Below are 19,732 nucleotides of genomic sequence, written 5' to 3'. Positions count from 1 at the left end.
TGGAGTCAACCTCCTGGTACTTATTTCTACAGTTCTTGGGTGTTAGTCTCCCACTCTGTTATTCTATATACCATAGATGAGTGCAGTCTTTCTATGTCTGTCTCTCTCTTTCTGACTCATTTCACTCAGCATGAAACTTTTCATGCCCATCCTAAGTGGGAAATTTTAAGCAAATTGGCCACCGTTTTTAAGCTTTTTAGTTTCTCCATCTGCAAGATCTGCAAGTTTCTCCATCTGTGACTAGATGAGATGATATACGCGAGGCGGCAGGAGAGTAAACTCTCTCATGGCAGCTGCAGCCTAAACCCCAAGTCACTGGGGAAGATGGTGGTGAACCTTGACCACTGAGGCTGGCCAGAATCCCTGTCAATTGCACATGTGGGGGAAAAGATAGTGAAAGCAATCTCACTTTTTATTATTTCAGCACTTTGTTTTTTCACTTCATTAAGGTGATTGGTTCTTCTTCCCCCTCTTTTAGTGGGGTTGCAGGGGCTGGGGGCCACCATGCTTGTTGGTGGTGCTTGCCCTCTTAGTTGCAGTGCTCGCTGATGACTGTGCTCTTTGTTCTGTCACTGGGGGCCACACACAGCAGTGCCACTGTGATCCCTTTCCACATGTGGGCCGATACTGGGGATCATGACCCATGTAGGACTTGATGCCTACAGGGCCAGCACTGAGCCATCCTTGCGTCCCTCAGGCTTATGTAGATTTAAAATCATGAGTCCAGTCTTCTTGTTGTTGTTGTTGTTGTTGTTAGGTTTTGGGTCCCACCTGGCGATGCTCAGGGGTTACTCCTGACTCCATGCTCCTGGTGAGCTTGGGTGACCATATGGGGTGCCGGAGGGTTGAACCCAGGCTAGATGCATGCAAGGCAAGCACCCTGCCCACTGTACTATCTAACTCCACCAGCAGAGCCCTAACTTGATAAAATATCAAAGCAAATGAGGGGCTGGAGATGGCTCGGTGGCTCTGTGCTTTCCGAGCATAAAGTTACAAGTTTGATGCCAGGCGAGGCCTGCATGAGCTGAGCCCAGTGTGGTCGGTGCCTGGCAGCTCTGCTGTCTGTGCTCCCAGACGCTGCTGGCAGTTTCTGGCCCTGGAGGCCAGGAGTGTGTGAGCGCCACAGTCAGCAGTGCAACACCACCGCCGCAAACCCCCACAGGCGCAGTAACCAGAGTCCACGCGAGCATCGCCACTACCCAGCTGAAGGCCCGCAACTCCCAGGGAGCACCACGGCCAAGAGTGTGAGCGTAGGGGCCTGGTGTGGGACCCAGGAGAACCCACACCCAAGGGTGCGTGTGACCACTCGCCCCCTGTCCTTGCAACAGCAACGGCGGGGGGGAGGGAGGGGGAGAAAACAAGAGATCCGAGGCGAAGGAGCACCTTTCCTTGAAGCGCTGTTCCAGCTATTGGCACGCACTGGCACGGCCAGTGGTGAGCGAGGGCCGTTAGCTCATGGCCGTGCAGACCGACTAGCGAGAACTTGACGGCCCACCCCCCACGCGCTGTCTTGCTTCAGCGCTGTTTCGAACCAATGACGGGGCCTGTCAGCACCTCGCTTCATAGCGTTCTTCTGTGAAAGGAGAACTGTAGCGTTTAGATAATCATGGATAAACTTTCGGTGAGACATAAAAATGTGAAATGCTGCCAGCTGGGACCACGGCAGGCATGACTCTGGCGGCGCTGCCTGCGGCCCAGCCTCCTGCCAGTTCACCGTGTGTTCACCTCCAGCCTTTCCGCTCCCGGCCCTGCCACAGAGCCAGGGAAAGAGACGAGGTGCAAACCTCAGCAGTACCTGGCCGTTTTCGCCTCGCCCTATGAGCTCATTTCCAATCACCGTGGATGCGCATTATCTGGATGGGTCACAGCGCTGAAATCAGATAGGGGGGAAAGGAAAAAGCCTCTGGAATGAAAGTTGAGGAAAACATGACCCAGAACCAGAGCATTGAGACCCGATGAAGTCAGTTCGTATTTGGCCCTTTGACGGTTGCACGGATGCTTGTTTGGGTGTTTTCCCCCCAGCCGAAGAGCAGAGGTCTGTGTCTGGCTGAAAGCTGTGCCCGTTGCCGGGCTCACCTGGAAAGTAAGGGTAGAGGACCCGCTCGCTTCTACCGGAAGCTGTGCTTGCCGGCCATGCCCACAGCTCTGAGTTACACAATATAAATATCTATCGATGTGACGACAAGACACCGAGTCCTTGGAGCTTCCTGGGAGTGCAGGATCCACATGCAATACTGATCTTAAAAAAAAAAAAAAAAAGTTCTCTCAGTACTGAATTTTCCTTATCCCCAAGAGCTCTGTAAAAATTGTGTTTTCCTGCCAGAGACATGAGGGCCTCAGAATGACTGCCCTCCTCCTGTCCTCGGGGTTGTGCATGCCTGAGGAGCGTTGGGACAGACAGCCCAGCACCACTCAGAGCTCATTGGCTGGCTGTCCGTCTGTGTCCATCGCCCACCTGGCAGCTCAGAGGAGGGGGACTACACCACTGCTTTCCTTCTTTCTCCAGCTTCCAGGGCCCCACGTGCAGCCCACCCGCTCAAGATGCATTTTAGGGAGTTTCCCCCAAATTCTCTTCAGCTCAGTAGCGCTTAAGCCCCCGCAAGGCTCTCATTTATTTTATTGTTGATGTTGTTTTGTTTTGTTCTTTTCCATGACCCGGTCAAGGATCACAGCAGTCCCCTTGGTCATCTTCACCTTCATCTCCACACGCTCCTGCTGTTCTCTTGCTCCCGGCCCCACGTCACTGCCTCCCCTCCCCTCCCCCACCCTTTGATTGGAACCCAAGCATAACCCCAGAGATCTGAGGGATGAGTGTCCTGAGTTTTTGCATTGCTTCTTTGAATAAATGAGACGTTCGTTCATTTTGGAAAATGTGTAAAATCCCTTAGCCAACAAAGAGTAAACATACCTTTCTGAATCTAGTAGCGGGTACCCATATGTGCCCTGAGTGGGTGCCATACACAGTGCCACATGTTTGTCCTGTCCTGTAAAGAAGCTCTTTTGACTCTTCCCATAAGACTGGTTACAAGGCTATGGACTCCCTAAGCTTCGTCCTCTCCAAAAGCTCTGTATCGTTCTTTCCAAAGTGAAAGATACTCTCACTGGATAGAGTATTCTTGGTTAGTTCATTTCACCGGGTTTTTGTACTCGGTGCTTCCATTTTCTTCGGGCTCAGAGTTTCATTTGATAGATCTGCTGTGCATCTCTGGGCTTTCCTTTGTATATCAGTTCCTTTTGATCTTGCTGCTTTCAGTATTCTGTCTCTGTCTTTGGCTTTTGTCATTTTGAGTACAGTGTGTCTTGGGAGTTTTCTGAGTTGAGCTTTTTTGTTGTTGTTGGGACCCTTCAGGCCTCTTGGGTGTTGGTACTGTATTCCTCAACTTTGGGACATTCTTATTGATAAATTAACTATTGTTTCTTTATCAGATTTGCCCTTAGGGACTGATGACGAATCTTATATTGTTCCCTTGGCCTCATCCCATAGTTGTCTGATGTGCTGTCCATTTCTTTTCAGACATTTTCCACCTTCTGTGTGTCTTAGTGGCTTCCTGCGTATCCTGGAACGCCTTGATTTTTTGCTCAGCTGCTGTTGTTCTGCTCTCCTGAGCTTCTGTTGAGCTTTTTAGATCATCTACCATGCTCTTCATTTCTGTCATGTCTGGCTATAATTGTTTTCTCATTTCAACTCCTATTTTCTTGTGCTTTGCTAATTACCCATGCCATCATTTCTTTGAGTTCATTAAGCATCCTTATCATGGTGTCACTGAAGTCGCTGTCTGAGGATTTACTGAGTTGGTTGATGTTGTTTGTGTCTTCAGTGGTACTCTCTCGCTCGGTGAACTTTATGGCTTCTATATAGTTCCCCCTTTTGTTTTCAAGTCTTATGTTTTCTTATGGGCTGGAGCGATAGCACAGTGGGTAGGGCGTTTGCCTTGCATGCGGCAAACCTGGGTTCAATTCCTCCGTCCCTCTTGGAGAGTCCAGCAAGCTACCGAGAGTATCTCACACACATGGCAGAGCCTGGCAAGCTACCCATGGCATATTCAGTATGCCAAAAACAGTAACAACAAGTGTCACAATGGAGACGTTACTGGTGCCCATTCGAGCAAATTGATGAGCAACGGGATGACAGTGACAGTGACATGTTTTCTTATGAAATCAGTGGACAACAAAGCAGGAAATTTGAAAAAAGGTATCATGAACTTTATGTACCTGTCATCCTCACTCTTTTGCAAAACGCCCCAGCTCCCAGTATTCTTGAGTAGTTAACTCCAGTCAAGGTTTCATTTCATGGAGCCTTGTCACCCCTCTAGCATCCCAAATTCCAGATAGGCTTGGAGGTTGGTGTCCTTTCCTGCTCTCCAACAGTCTCCCAGAAGCCCCGTGTTCGCAGCTCCTCTGCACGGTGGTGGTCACTTTAGAAGCAAGCCCTCTGGGGGGAGGGAAGGGTGCTTTAAGCTTGCAGCTGACAGGATAGGAAAAGCCACGCCTGAAGCCAGACCTCAGTGTCAAGGAGAAGGTGGGAAGTCATTTTTATTCACTGCATTGTGAGCCAGACAGACTTCCCCAAACAGAAGGGACCCACTGCCGTGATGCACTCTGGCCCACCCTTCTCCTGGTGGCTCTCCCTTCCCCACCCACGGACCATCTAACGGCTTCTCCGGCCCTCTCTCCCTTTCAGATGCAGTGGCAGAACGTGGAGCACGTAGGTGACCAGAGCCCCTATGTCACCTCCGTCATTCTTCACATTAAGCAGAACGTCCCCATCATCCGTGACAACCTGGCCTCCACGCGGAAATACTTCACTCAGTTCTGCATTAAGTTTGCAAAGTAAGTCCTGGAACACCCCCCACCTCTGGTCTGTCCTGAATGCCACACTCAAAAGTTGGAGCTCTCTCCAACGATCGCCAGCACCCTTATTCTTTATTTTTTTTATTTTTTTATTTTTATTTTTTTTTTTTTTTGCTTTTTGGGTCACACCCAGCGATGCTCAGGGGTTACTCCTGGCTTTTGCACTCAGGAATTACTCCTGGCGGTGCTTGGGGGACCATATGGAATGCCGGGGATCGAACCCGGGTCGGCCGCGTGCAAGGCAAACGCCCTACCCGCTGTGCTATCGCTCCGGCCCCAGCACCCTTATTCTTGAACTCAAATGAAACATCTACCAAATCTGCTATCTCAAAGCATAGGTAGCAGTTCAGAGAAATGCACGATTCCAAATGCATCAGGGCCAGCAGAAATTAATCGAGGAGTCCTCCTCTTTTGAATTATATGGAACACAGTCACGGCCTGACTCTACTCTGAGTTTGGACCATTTTAGTTCTTGAGCGATTTCCTGTACGCATTTAGTCTCTCAGCTCGTTTATAAGCTATTAAAAGGCCGATGAGGAGGTGGGGGAACAGGACTGATTGAGCCTTTTCTTCTTCTTCCCCACAATACTTACTGTGTTGCTGCCAGAAATTTGTCCACTTGTTGACATCTTTGAGTCCAGAGAAAGCACTAGAAACGGGGAAGAGCGGGTCATTGCCAAAGTGGATGAAGGGCTCACCGTGCCACGTCTCTTGCCACGTCCTCGTGGGTGGCCACGACTGGCTTGAGTCTTGATGCGGGGAAATAGTTTGGTCCTTTGGCAGGCACACAGCATCCGGGTGCAGCGCTGTTCCCCCCCCAAGCCCAGGCAGCACGGCGGCCAGTGCCGCTCCTGACCAATGACCAAGCAAGCCAAAGGCTTCAGGGGGGTCAGCGCAGTCCAGGCTACTGTGTTGAGGTTGATCTCATCCACATCCCCAAGGGTGCTTTACGGCTCCAAGTTTCTGTCTTCCCCAAATCTCTCCCGGTTTACATTTAATTAAGGCTTCCCCTCTCCCTCACAAATAAAATCCGAAGGAACCGCAGTTGTGGAATGGCTGTGGCGTGAGCTTCATGTCCGGTGAGGGGAGAGGCTCGAGCGCGCTCTCAGGGGAGGGGCCACTGCGTGCACATTCCTGCCCCTCTCGGGCGCTTGTCCGTGTGTGTTTTAAAGCACTGCTGGTAAATCACTTCCTAACACCACTACCCCCACCCTTGGGTAAGAGCTGTGAAAATTCACTGTGACCCTAAATCTCCGATTGAACTGATGTTCGAGTGAATAAGGTGTCCATTTACTTAGCCAGGCCCCACTTAAGCTTGACATCCGCTCAGAGCCTTTGAATTTGGGTTTTTTGGGGTTGGTTTTTAACCCCCAGTCCATTTTGGGTGAGCTGGGAATAGGATGCACAACTCTCACGTGTGGAAAACGTGATCTGGAAGCCTGGGATCTGGAAAATGGTTTTCTGGTTTATTACTTGGTGCCCTCTCCTCCTTGTAAAACCCCAGCTGGATACCAGAACCCTCAGGCACAGGGGCTGGAGAAGACCCTTTCCCAGCCAGGGGCGATCACCACCTCCACCCCAAGGGTCTAGAGAAGCCTTTGGCAGTTACCCCCCACATTGCTGGGGCTTCTCCAAAGACCTGTCGCTGGCGAGTTATTTTGTTTATTTCCACTACCCCCCTCCCTGGAGGCAAGCTTGCAGAGCCAGTTCAAGGACGTGACCAGTGTCTCCTCAAGAACAAGGTAACCAGGGTTATTAACGGCATCTAGTTTTGCAATTAGGCAAGAATTCAATATCATGTCACTTGTTTGGCCTGGCTCTGGTTTAGAGCTACACCAAAGAATCGTTTTCAAATAGGCCTTTGTTCTCACTCCCTTCTGATCAGCCAGCCTTCCCCTACATCCGACCTCTGGAAGTTAATTTTCCTTCCCGTTAGCTTCCTTTCTTATGCCACCAATGTCTCCAGTTTGTCTCTGAAGCTTTTCCCGTGTACAGCAAGATTACCCCTGCCAGTGACAGGTCTGAATCACAAGTGACTTCTTCCGCTAAGCTGATTTGCTGCTACTCAAGTTACGGAGATACTAAAAAGAACAAAATCTCTGTTAAGTGGCTGGGAGGATACATCAGGATTTCATATGTCAATTCTGGGTCAAGTGCTGGTACCACACTGGTGTGGGAAAGTGGTATGAAAATGTGGAATTAAATTAAATTTTTTTAAATATGGGAATTAAAAAATGGTAGCTGCTACCATCACTTTTTTCTTTAATCAACGTGGATTCACTTGAGGCCCAGAATTAAGTGCTTTGACTTAACAGACGTGATTCCTATATTCATTTGCCTTACAGTCAAATGGAGAGACATGGATATTTAAGCATATAAATATAATAGAGTAGGTTAGATGTTGGGGTAGAGTTCTACGGGCTGTCTGTTGAGTTTGGTGGGAGGGACTAAGGAAAAGCCTCAAAGGAGAGAGATCCTTGGTCTAATGTGCTTACCCGTTAGGCGTTGGGGAAATGCACTGTAGGCAAAGGGAGGGTGAACAGAGGGGCAGTGATGCAGTCATCTGCAAAATCATGGCGTCTGCAGGTCACCCAGCCAGCCCGGATGTCAGGGCTTAGGTCTTAAGGCATGATGAGACCTAGGCAGAGACTCAAGATAACCCAGGAGGGCCTGTCTTCAGCTTTAAAGAGTTTGAATCAGACAAGGCTTATTCACTACATGGAATTCTTTGTCAGAAGACAACTTAGAAAGACAGGCTGAAGGTCAGGAGGTCAGGAAGCAGTTAATGGAACTTCCATGGAAGTGGGTAGGATGGTAGCAATGGGAATGGCAAGGAAGAAGTGGTCTGAGTGTCCAGGGCCAGACACGGTGAAGCAGCAATAGGAAATCTCGCATTTCTGACTTGGGTGGCTGGGTAAGTGAGGTCCTGGGAGTGGTTAGATTATGTAGCACCCAGGGAGACTGCTCAGCCACCCTGTCTCAGCTGCCAGTCCTACTTTGTGGCACCATTCCTCCCTTGTCACGGGCACAGGAGATGCCTTCTGGCCCATCCACTCTAGACGTCTCCCCAATTCTAGGTACCTCTGGGTCTCTCACACCTTGGGGAGGGCTGACAGGCCAGGAAAGAGCTTCATTGACAAGCCAGCAGATTGGAAGATGGCGCGTCATGAACTCAGGGTCACTGGGCTGTCACTGTTACTGGTTTTCATAGAGAAAGAGAACAGGGAAGCACATGGCTAGGAAGTGCCAGTGAGATCAGAAAATTCCCTGTGGGCTGTTCCCCTGAGGCCTACTCTGTCTTATCTGTACCCAAAGGCTTCTGAGTGACCCTTTCACCTGTCCTTATCTTGGGCTTTGGGGGGGAAGGACAAAATAAGGACAACTGTCCCTGGGGGCAGGAGCAATAGCACAAGTGACCCAGGTTCAATCCCCAGTATCCCATATGGTCCCCCAAGCACTGCCGAGAGTAATTCCTGAGTGCAGAGCCAGGAGTAACCCCTGAGCATCCGTGGGTGTGACCCATAAATTAATGAATGAATGACAACTGTCCCTGTCCAGAACAACTTGCTAGAGGGTTTTCTTGTTTTGTTTAATTTTTAAATTCAACTCTTGATTTCTTTGGGTCAGGTTTCAATTCTGTACTCCAGGCAACCTAGCTTTCTCTACGTAAGCCTATGTAGTGCTTTTCATAGAAGACCCTCAACCTATTAAATTTACACTCTCCCCTCCCCCATACTGTTATCATCAGCCTGCCAGGTCAGGTTGTCCTTCGATCCTCAGTACATTTTTTGGGAGAACATATATTTTGTTCCTTGATCTAGCAGTTACTAGTTAACAGTTGTTGACTAGTTTTACACCAAAGATCTCATAATTCTCAAAAAAAAAAAAAAGGACTCCCATATGACCCAATAATACAACTTCTTGGCATCTACCCCCCAAAATTAAAAATATATATAATTACTTTGGAAGGATCTATACACACCTGTGTTCATCACTGCACTTTAAATACAATAGCCAGGATAGAGACACAACCCAAATGCCCAACTCTAGATTAGTGGATCAAGGAGTTGTGATGTATGTACACAGTGGGCTGCTATGCAACTCCAGGAAAGAACAAAATCACGCAGTTTGCTGCCACATGGATGAAGCTAGAGGATATCAAGCAACGTGAAGTCAGTTGGAGGGAAGGGACAGATAGAGAATGACCCTGCTTGTATGTGAGACTTAAAGATAAGCAGGCAAGCTAGCGACAAAGGGCCAAAGGCAGAACAAGGAGAGAACTGATCCACACAGCTGAGGTGGGTTTTTTTTTTTTTTTTGGAGGGGGGTGATTGGGGAGGAACCTTGGGGACCTTGGGAGAGGGAGGTAGATACATTGGTGATGGGTGTGGTGTTGGAATGATGTACACGCAAAACTATCGTACTGTAAGTCATAGTACCTCGGTAAAAAATTTTCTTTCTAAATAGGGCCAAGTGCAATAGTACAGCGGGTAGGGTGCTCGCCTTACAAGGGGCCAGCCCAGGTTCAATTATTCGTACCCCGTAATGTCCCCAAGCCCCACCAGGAGTGATCCCTGGAGCACAGAGCCAGGAGTAAGCCCTGGGCACAAAAACAAAAGAAAGGTTTTGTTTTTTGGGTTTTTTTGTTTTTGCTTTTTGGGGTCACACCCAGTGATGCTCAGCGGTTACTCCTGGCTCTGCACTCAGGAATTACTCCTGGCAGTGCTCAGGGGACCGTATGGGATGCCAGGGATCAAACCCGGGTCGGCTGCATGCAAGGCAAATGCCTACCCGCTGTACTGTCACTCCAGTCCACAAAAAAAGTGTTTTTAAAATAAAAATTTTAAAAGAAAATATTCCCAGGGCTGGAGCGATAGCACAGCGGGTAGGGCATTTGCCTTGCACGTGGCCGACCCGGGTTCGAATCCCAGCATCCCATATGGTCCCCTGAGCACGGCCAGTGGTGATTCCTGAGTGCAGAGCCAGGAGTAACCCCTGTGCATTGCCAGGTGTGACCCAAAAAGCAAAAAAAAAAAAAAAGAAAATATTCCCCTCTTTAAATATCAGGGGCTAGAGAGAGAGAGAAAGAGAGAGAGAGAGAGAGAGAGAGAGAGAGCATAGCAGATAGGGTGACAGCCTTGCACTTTGCTGACCCTGGTTAATCCCAAGCACTCTGAATGGTCCCCTGGAATACCAGGAGTGATTCCTTCTCTTTTTTTTTTTCTTTTTTTTTTTGTTTTGGAGCCATACCTGGCAGTGTTCAAGGATTATTTCTGGCTCTACACTCTGGCATTACTCCTGGTATCCTGGTGGTGCTCAGGATACCATATGGGATGCCAGGGATCAAACCCAGGTCTGCTGTGTGTAAGACAAATCCCCTACCTCTGCTATTTCTCCAGTCCAATTTCTGAGTGTAGAGCCAGGAGTAGGCCCTGAACATTGCCGGGTATGGCCCCAGAACAACAGAATCTCATAACTACCTCATGTATTTTCTGCTATCATATCTGTTCAGGTATTTTCAGTTACTAGTAATGAATGCCCTGGCTTAGACAAAAGGTGACTTTTTGTGTTTTGTGGAACCAGATGTGCAGAGGTAGGGCAGGTCCAAAGGTGGTTGATTCATTGGTTCAGCATGTCACGGAGGACCCCCGCTGTTGACTTCATCCTTAGACTGACAGTTCCACGGCAGCTTCCGCTGTTCTAGCCCACGCAGCGCCAAAGAAGAGAGTCTGGATCCAGCGCACAGCAACGTCTTCCCTGCAGTTCCCTTCTGTCCCTGCGTAAGGACTCAGCTAGAGTCACCGGTGCACTGCCAGGCTTGGATCTGCAGCAGCACATTGGGACCCACCACTGTAGTTCAGGAGGGACTTCCCCTCCCTCCCCTGCCCTCCCAACGCTGCAAGTGCTGGATTTGAAGGGAAAGTTGATGGTGACCGTGTTTGCCTACTGCTCACATCTCCTGTAGGAGGAGGTGGGGCCTCTGGGAAGAAGTTTCTGCAGTTCTAGGGAAAGGAGAATACACCTAATTTTGTTTCTTTTTCTACCTTTATCCGCAGCTCCTTCATTCCCAAGTTCATCACCCATCTCTTCAAGTGCAAGCCCATTAGCATGGTGGGAGCAGAACAGGTGAGATGGAACTAGTAGAAGGCCTTTTCCTTCTGGTTGTTGCCATAAAACAGGCGCTTCTCTCTCTAGTACACAGAGAATAAAATTGCCCTTCCCCCCTCTTGGTGACAGAGTGATAACCTGCCAGTTTAATTGAGCCATCTGGTTTTTTTTTTCTTTTGTTGTTGTTGTTTGCTTTTTGGGTCACACCTGGCAATGCACAGGAGTTATTCCTGGCTCTGCACTCAGGAATTACTCCTGGCGGTGCTCAGGGGACCATATGGGATGCTGGGAATCGAACCCGAGTCAGTTGTGTGCAAGGCAAACACCCTACCCGCTGTGCTATTGCTCCAGCCCAGCCACCTGTGTTTGAAACTGGTCCTGCTGAGCACCTCCTGAATATCAGACAGTTGAGCACCTACTAAGTACCGGGCAGTGTTCTAGGTGCAGGGCTGGCCACCTGACACATCTCTGCTCTTTCATGATGCTTCAATCTCTCCTTCACAGTGCTGGCCATTATGACCAGTGCCATGAGAGGGGGCGGTCACAGACTAGACGGTAGCCAGTCGAGAGTGAGCCTGCTACCGCCCTCCCCGACCTTGCCCTGCAGTGCCCAGGGAGGTCGGCATCATAGAGACAAGTGCAGGGCAGAGATGCTCTGTCAGCCCCTCAAGGCAGCGCCTGGCTGTATCAGAGACTCACTGATGGGCACTGCGCAGGAACCTGTCCCCCGCACCCTGGGTTTGGGAGCTGTGGTTAACTGGCTGGAGGGAGGCGGTGCTGTTCGCAGAGAGGGAAGTAGGTCCTGCCCTCTCCCTGCATTCTCAGGTTCACTGCCTCTTCCCACAGAAAGAATGCCAGGAGAACATATAGTGAAGCGGTGAAGTTTTATTTGTGAAAGGGTGAAGAAAAGGCCAGAGAGATAGTACAAGGTATGGGGTGCTTACCTTGCATGTGGCCAACCCGGGTTTGAGCCCCAGCACCACATATGGTCCCGCGTACCACCAGGAATAAACCCTGAGCACTGCAGGGTGTGGCCCAGAAAAACCAACTCCATAAAAGGATGACGGAAAAGAAATGGCATTTCCCCCCCCACACACACACACCAAAGCTGGAGAAAATGCAGATGAGAGAGGAGAAAAGTAGAAAAGAAGTAAAACAAAAGGAAGAACTCACACGGCCCAGAGCGCCTGCCTCTTGCATTTGCAGACCTGACTTCACAGCCTTTGTCCACACTGCCCTGACTTGGGATTTTTCCTGTAGTTAAGTGTCCACTGCTGAGCTTGTCAGAGGAAAGTGACTGTGACTTGTGAACGGGAAAATAAAGAAAATAAAGGAGACTTTCCTTCTGATTAAAAAAAAAAAAAAAAAAAAAAACACTCCTAAAGGGGTCCAGCCTTCTCCAGAAGGGCTGTGTCTCTCCAGGCCTTTGCTCCTGGGAACCATCTCCAAGTGGGGTCCCACTTTGGGGATTGGGCCGGTGGCAGGAAGTCTTTTTTCAGATCATGCCTCGATATCATGACTTTCCCAGATCCGTTGCCAAGGTGCCCCCCGCACCACCTGACTGCATACTTCACAGTCAAGTAAGGTGAATGCGCTGTTCGTAGATGAATCAAGAGATGGTTTTAGCTCACGCAGGCTAAAGGTCATGCAGAGGGGTGTCTGGAGCGGGAGTCACGGGTGCCGAGAGATCTCTCTGGAAGCTGGGGCTTGGGAGGGACTAGAGAAAACTAGGCAGCAGGACCAGCAAAGGCGCTGATTGTCTTGTTGTTGTTATTTTGGTTTGTTTTCTGTGGTTCTGGGGCTCAGACCCAGGGCCGCACACATGTAAGTTAAGTGCTCTGTGCTGAGCCACATCCTGCCGCAGCTTTGTTTATTTGGGATCCCATCCTGGCTAGGGCAGAGGCTGCGTTAGAGTAGCAAGCTGGACCCCCAGGGCCCCATGTGGGCTCTGAAGCACAGCCCGGGTGATTCCGGAGTGCAGAGCCAGGAGTAACCGCTGAGCATGGCCAGGTGTCGCCCCCACCCCCAACCACAAGAGAGAAAAGAAACTTTTCCTCGCCCTAACCCTTAAGCCCACTGTTAATTCTGTGCTTCCCAGCATCTCTCTGCAGATTGTACCTTTCTTGCATCGGATGAGTTCTAGGCTACGCCTCATCCAGTAGAACAGTTTAAGCTACAGGGATTTTTTTTTTAAATATTCAACTATTAATAATATTTGGCTCCTAATTCTTTAAACATTTCCAGTTAAATGCTATTTATTCCTGTACTGAGCTAAGTGATTCTCATATCATCATGAAAATAAATTCTCCCTAAATCCCCTCCTAGCAGCCATTATGCTGTTTGGGGGCAGCAGGTGGGGACAGGGAGTAAGTGGTTCAGCCACACTCAGGTCTGCTTACAGCTTACTCCTGGCTCTGTGCTCAGGGATGGTCCCTGGTGGAGCTCTGTGGACCATGTGAGGTGCTGGGGATCGAACCCGGTTGGTTGCACGCAAGGCGAGTGCCCTACCATGCTGTCTCTCCTCATCCTTTGTAGCCTGTTTCCTGAACTCTTGACACTCGAAGGAAGTCAGGCTATATTTTAAGGAAGATGATGTGGTTCGAAACACTCCCAGTCAGTCAGTTGACTTGGTAGAGGCTGAATAACTTGCCTTCAGCACTGCAGGGCTGTGTCATTCGGGGGGGCGGGGGGGTGGCAGGTTGGATTGTGCACCGTGGTTCTGCGCGGGTGACTGCCTCAGGCTGTCTGACTTGCTCCCACCTGAGAAGTGCGGGCTGCGCGTCTGTTCTCTAAGCAGTGGGCTTCCTCTGGCATGAGAAGGCAGGCAGTATGGTGTGGGCATCTAGGTTCTGGGCCCCGGCATGAGTGAGGCAGGGAGGGAGTCTTGTCTGCACAGCACAGCAGTGACGGTTGCCCTTAGACAAGCCCCTTCACCACAGCTCTTCAGTTTCTTCACCTGGAGAACAAAGATCATTATTGTCCTGCCTGGCCGGGGAGAAGTGGGGATTCAACAAGACCGTGCGCATAAAGCGTGGGACACGGCGTCTGGCACGTGGTCAGCCCTCCGCCGATGCCAGCTCTTAGTCATGCCGACTTCCTCGGACCAGGAACCCGGCGTGGTTTCTGCTTTCAATTCCCACCTCCCAGCTTAGGAACATCAGTCAGTGCTTGCCGCGGGCTTTCCAGCTGACCCACGTTAGCCGGAGTCAGGGGTATTGTCTCCGAGAACTCCCCGGGCGGTTTCGTGGATGCAGACGCTGACCGCCTCTGACTGCAGCATTATGGTGTTTGGAAATTCCTGCCTCTCGCATGTCATAAGCCGAGAAGTCATTCTCTCCATTGGAAAGAGCAGAATAATGCCCCAGCATGTTGTCTTGAGTTTCTGTAGCATGTTTACTGGGAACTCGTTCCGTTCACCTCGCCGCGGTGTGTGTAATCCGAGAGGATGTGGAGTGATTACCATCTGTGTTTCTGAGACGAGCTTCGCCTTCTCAGCCTCCAGAACTCTGTCATTAGCCTTCACGAAAGCTCTGGAACACGAAGTCAACTCTCCGGGAACGTGTTTTCAGGAGCTGACAGCTTACTAACTGATTAAATGTCTAATAACCACGATATTTTTATGCCATCACATGAATCCAATATCCTACCTATTTTCTGCAGGTATTCTCTTAAGACAGTGGGGTTTTGTTTCTTCTGTTTTCATTGTGGTGGCCGGGCCCACTCCTGGCAGTCCTCAGGGCTCCCCTCTGGCTCTGTGCTCAGAGATCACTTCTGATGGGACTCGAGTGACCGCATATGGTGCCAGGGATAGAACCCAGGTCAGCCCCATGCAACACAAGTGCCTCAAGCCCCTGGACTGTCTCTCCGGCCCGAGCCAGTGTTTGAGGAGGGCTCTGGGATGCAGCTCAGTGTTTGAGTCCTGCTTTGCATGGATGAGGCCTAACTAAGCCTCAGCACCAAAAAATAATAAATACATAATTAAAAATTAAAATCAAGTCAGTGATGCGTTTAAGCCATAGAGCACGCTCTTCCTCTCATGCGAGGCTCTTTTTTTGTGTTGTTTTGAGGGGAGGCCCACCCAGCAGTGCTCAGCGCTGGCTTCCAGCTCTGTGCTCAGGGATCCCTCCTGGCGGGGCACAGGGAGCCAGGGATGGAACCCAGATCAGCCACATGCAAGACAATTACCCTGCCCACCATACTATCGCTCCAGCCCCCCTTGTGAGACTCCGGACTGTAAAGATAGGGGGCAAAAAATAAAGAAAGCATGTATCTTATAAGCTCAAAGCTTATATCTTCAGTGAAATCTCAGTTTGGCCAGGATTTACTTTGAGGTGTAGATGAGAAAGCCATCTGTTAGCCTGGAATTCTCTTCCTCAGACCCCAAACACAAGTGATTGATAAAGTGGTGATAGGGGATTCTGGCTCCAGCAGGCATGGCCTGGGGAGGATGGAGGTGGGGACACAGCACTGCGGCCCTCAGAGGAGTCCCGTGTGAAGGTCAGGTCTAGCTGGATCCAGGCTAGCCCATGTGTGTGGGACTAGAAACTCACTGGGACCTGAAGGAGTGGTCCCTAAGCCACAGAAAGCAGGAGTGGAGAAGTTCGCACAGAGAGAGGTTCGTAGAATGAAACCGATTCAGTCTTACGGCACCTGGAATCCAAAGTAACAGAAGTGATTAAACTCAGCGCCAAGGTTCAGACTGATGCCAGCTGCCTCTGCTTTGCCACGAAGGTACGAGGCCCTACTTTCAGTTAGACTTCAAAGTCTCTGCCAAGAATTGGAGAGGAGACGTTTTCCTACTCTTCACTCTCTTCTGGATTCCTGTGTTAAGTGAACTATTTGTCTTCGGGTCCAGAGTTCTCTGGAGCAGTTTGCAGGGTTACATGAACCCCGACACTCCAAAATTTGTAATGCTTCTTGCTAGTGCATGACATTTAGGGACTCTTCAGAGATTTGTAGGGCTGTCCATAGCCTTAGGCCATGTGTTTATGACTGGGCACACAGCACAGATGAAAGCCATTTGCACAGACTTACCGTAGAGGCCGCAGCGCACTGTGTCGGGAAATGGTGTAGAGATGAGGACTTTGAACTCCCCGGAGGCCTGCGGGCCAGCCCGCCCTGGCACCCACCATCCCTGTGAGCACAGCAGTTAAAATTTGAGTTCTGTGCTCTCTCTCTCACTCTCTCTCACTCACTCTCTCGCTCTTCTCCTTTCTCACTCTCTCTCTCACTCTCTCCCTCTCCTCCCCACACACACACACACACACAAACACACACACACACACAACTTCTCAATCACTCGAATTGTGAGGTCTGAAGATCTTGAGCAATATATTTCCTATCTGGAGCAATAGCACAGTGGGTAGGACGTTTGCCTTGCACACGGCAGACCGAGGTTCGATTCCTCTGTCCCTCTCGGAGAGCCCAGCAAGCTGCCGAGAGTATCCCGCCTGCACAGCAGAGCCTGGCAAGCTGCCCATGGCATATTCGATATGCTAAAAACAGTAACAAGTCTCACAATGGAGACGTTACTGGTGCCCGCTCAAGAAAATCGATGAACAACGGGACGATAGTGCTACAGTGCAGTGCTATATTAAACAACGGGACGATAATGCTACAGTGCAGTGCTATATTTCCTACCTGTGAAATCACTTTTTTTTTCCTTTGTATTACCTTTTTATTCTGCTAAAATCCGCACATGGTAAAACTTATCTTTGTTTGTTTGTTTTGGGCCACACTCAGCTCTGCTCAGAGTTTTCTCTGACTTTGCCATCAGGGATCACTCTTGTGGGGGTAGGTACCAGATGGATGCTGGGATCAAATCTGGGTCAGCCATGTGCAAGGCAAGCGCCCTACCCACTGTACTATCGCTCCAGCACAAAATTTACCATTTTAAGTGAAGTCCAAGTGTATATTCAGTAATATGGGGGCCAGAAGCAAGCTCTAAGGGCCAGATCATATGCGTTGCATGCAAGAAGCCCTGGATTGGATCACTGGCACCGCGTGGTCCCCCAAGTACTGCTGGGTGTGGTCCCAAAAAATTTTAAAAATCACTTCAAGCTGTTTTTAAAAATAGTCCTGCATTATTGTGTCCATCATCACATAGGCTGCCTCCAGGCATTTCTCACCTCCCCATGGAAAGGAACCACTCCCCACACCTCCCTCTCGCCCCTTCAGTGTCCGGTCACTAGCAGGCCTGCTCTCCGGACCTCAGTGGCAGCGGAGTCCTGCGAGCTCTTCACATAGCATGTCTTCGGGGATCATTCATGTTAAGATGTGTCAGAATGCCTTTCTTTGCCTAGAGTCACACATCTCTTAATAATGAGGTCTGTTTTGAGCAGTGTGTCACACAGAGGTTTAGCTTTGTGCAGCACTGTAGCACTGTCGTCCCGTTGTTCATCCATTTGCTTGAGCGGGCACCAGTAACGTCTCCATTGTGAGACTTGTTACTATTTCTGGCATATCGAATACGCCACAGTAGCTTGCCAGGCTCTGCTGTGCGGGTGGGATACTCTCGGTAGCTTGCCGGGCTCTCCGAGAGGGACGGAGAAATCGAACCTGGGTCAGCAGCATGCGAGGCAAATTCCCTACCCACTATGCTATCACTCCAGTCCATGCAGATATCATAGAGGATAATTTTGTTTTGTTTTGGGGGGAACCATTCAATGCGTTACTCCTCACTCTGCACTCCGGAATCACACCTGGTGTTGGTCCGGAGGCCATATGGGGATTCAACCCAGGCCAGCTAGGTGCAAGGCAACGGAGCCTGCTGTGCTCCCTTTCTGGCCCTGAGAGAGGATAATTACACAAACTTCTATCAACTGGGAGTTGGTTACGACTTGACGGGGAGCAGAGCTGTGGTACTAGAAGGGTTCTGCAGTTCTTCCCGGAGCGTGTGTCTGTCCTGGATTGAACCTTGGACTCCAGCCTGCAGAGCAGCCCTGTGCACCATCCCGCTGGCCCCTGCACTGACGACACCGACTCTAGCGTGCTGCAGCCACCGTCCTCTGTGCCCTCTGTCCCCGGCCTGCCCGTCGCCCAGTGATGCATGACTATAAGCCATGTTTTGACCCTATCCACTTTTAAACGTACATCATTCAAAACCAGTTGGGAGAAAGATATTTCAAATTCGCTTCAGATTGTTGGGCCAGAGCAGTAGTACAGTGGGCAGGACACTTGCCTTTTACACAGCTTACCTGGGCTCCGTCCCCCGCACCACATGTGGGCCCCGAGGCCCAGCCAGCAGTGACTCCCTGAGCACTGCTGGGTATGGCACAGTAACAAAAAACAAACAAAAAAAAATTTTTTTTTCAGATTTTGTTTTTTAAGCATGAACAGCTAGAAAAGGTAAAAAGAGAATCGTGTGCAGTTCTGTCATCACCAAAGCTAGAACCTGAGGAAGTGGGGTGGTTATTTGGGGCCAGGTTCTTCTTGGTAGATCTCTTAAACGTGACAGGGCGTGTTTCTCCTTGTTTTCTGAGGTGCTGGCGTGGGGGCAGGGCCCCATGCATGCAGAGCCACACCCCTGGCCCTGTCGCTGTATTGTGAAGCATTCTTTAAGAGAATTGAGGCAACTTGACACTCACAAGTGACATGCCCAGAAAGCCTCAGTGAACTAGGAATATAACGGAAAGTGTTAACTCTGAAGACAGATAGATAGAAATGTGTGAGTGGATCCCATGAGCAAGTCCACTTCTTGGAATTGTACAAGTAGCAGTCAGAGGCGATGTTCTGTCCCGGCACCACATACCCCCCACCCTGACCGTCGAGTCAGGGATAGCTCAAGCGCAGAACCAATGTGGCCCTGAAAACAACCCCCCCCCCAAATTATATAAATAAAAATTGAGTTTTGATATCTATATAAATTTTTTCTCAACAAAAATTGAGTGAAGGCTAGGGAGTGGTTGCATTAAGATACTCCTCCTCTCTCGCTTTCCCCCCCATCTCTCCCCCTTTTCCTCCTCCCTCCTTTCCTTCCTCCTTCCCTCCCTGCGCCGGGGTTTAACCATGCCCTTGCTCAGGCAGGACATATGCTCTACTGGCCTCCCCATAGCAGGACATGGAGGGGAGACATGTCCCAGTACTCACAGGTCCCTCGGCTCAGGGACCACACGCAGCGCTAGGGTTCACAGCAGTGTGACGGCCCCAGTTGCGTGCTAGGCATGTGCCTTCCCCTGTGTACTCTCTCCCCGGCCCAGCACGTTCCAACTCTTGACCTTTGAACTTAGTGATGGGTCTGTCCTGTGCAGTATAAGCTGTGCAGCGGCGTATCCTTACCTCTGCCAACCACCTCGGTAATAGCTTCCCCATGTCACCAGCCAAAAATGTCTCCGCACATGCCAGATGCCCGAGAGGAAGACGGGACCGGACAGAAAATCTCCTCCACCCAGGGAGAGCCACTGAGTGAGAGGCTCAGACGCCGTGAGAGGAGAGTGGCAGGTGTGGGCGGTAGGTGCAGGTTCATTATACTATTGAAAGTCTCCATAATAACAAGATTTATGAAATGTTACAGAGCTCCACACCCACTCAGGCCTACTCATCGGGAGCCACAATAAAATTTTATTTTGGGAACTGAAGCACAAAACTTCATGCTTCCTGGAGTTTTAACTAGCTCCGTTCCAGATTTTCTGATTGTAGAGCTTATGTTCAGAAAAGCAGAACTTTCTCTTTCCTTTTCCAGGAAAAGGAAATACGCTTCTGCCCAGGTCATAGAACTTTCTCCCTTCTTGTGTTCTACTTTTTTTTTGTTAGAAGAGCTTCTTGACTCTCTGCC

The 19,732-nt window shown here is 50.0% G+C and overlaps 1 protein-coding gene across 1 annotated transcript in view; it reads left to right on the top strand.

The window, feature by feature from the left end:
• VPS53 (VPS53 subunit of GARP complex) overlaps positions 1–19,732 on the top strand; it is a 160,458-nt gene that overhangs the window by 124,763 nt on the left and 15,963 nt on the right. The window contains exons 18-19 of the mRNA XM_055133685.1: positions 4,682–4,830; positions 10,908–10,977. Of these exons, the coding sequence (XP_054989660.1) occupies positions 4,682–4,830; positions 10,908–10,977 (219 nt within the window). The remainder of the gene's footprint in view (positions 1–4,681; positions 4,831–10,907; positions 10,978–19,732) is intronic.

Source organism: Sorex araneus, chromosome 3 (genome assembly GCF_027595985.1).
Source record: "Sorex araneus isolate mSorAra2 chromosome 3, mSorAra2.pri, whole genome shotgun sequence".
Lineage (NCBI taxonomy): Eukaryota > Metazoa > Chordata > Mammalia > Eulipotyphla > Soricidae > Sorex > Sorex araneus.
Note: the sequence above shows the minus strand (reverse complement) of the source record. Positions and strands in the feature narration are given on the sequence as shown.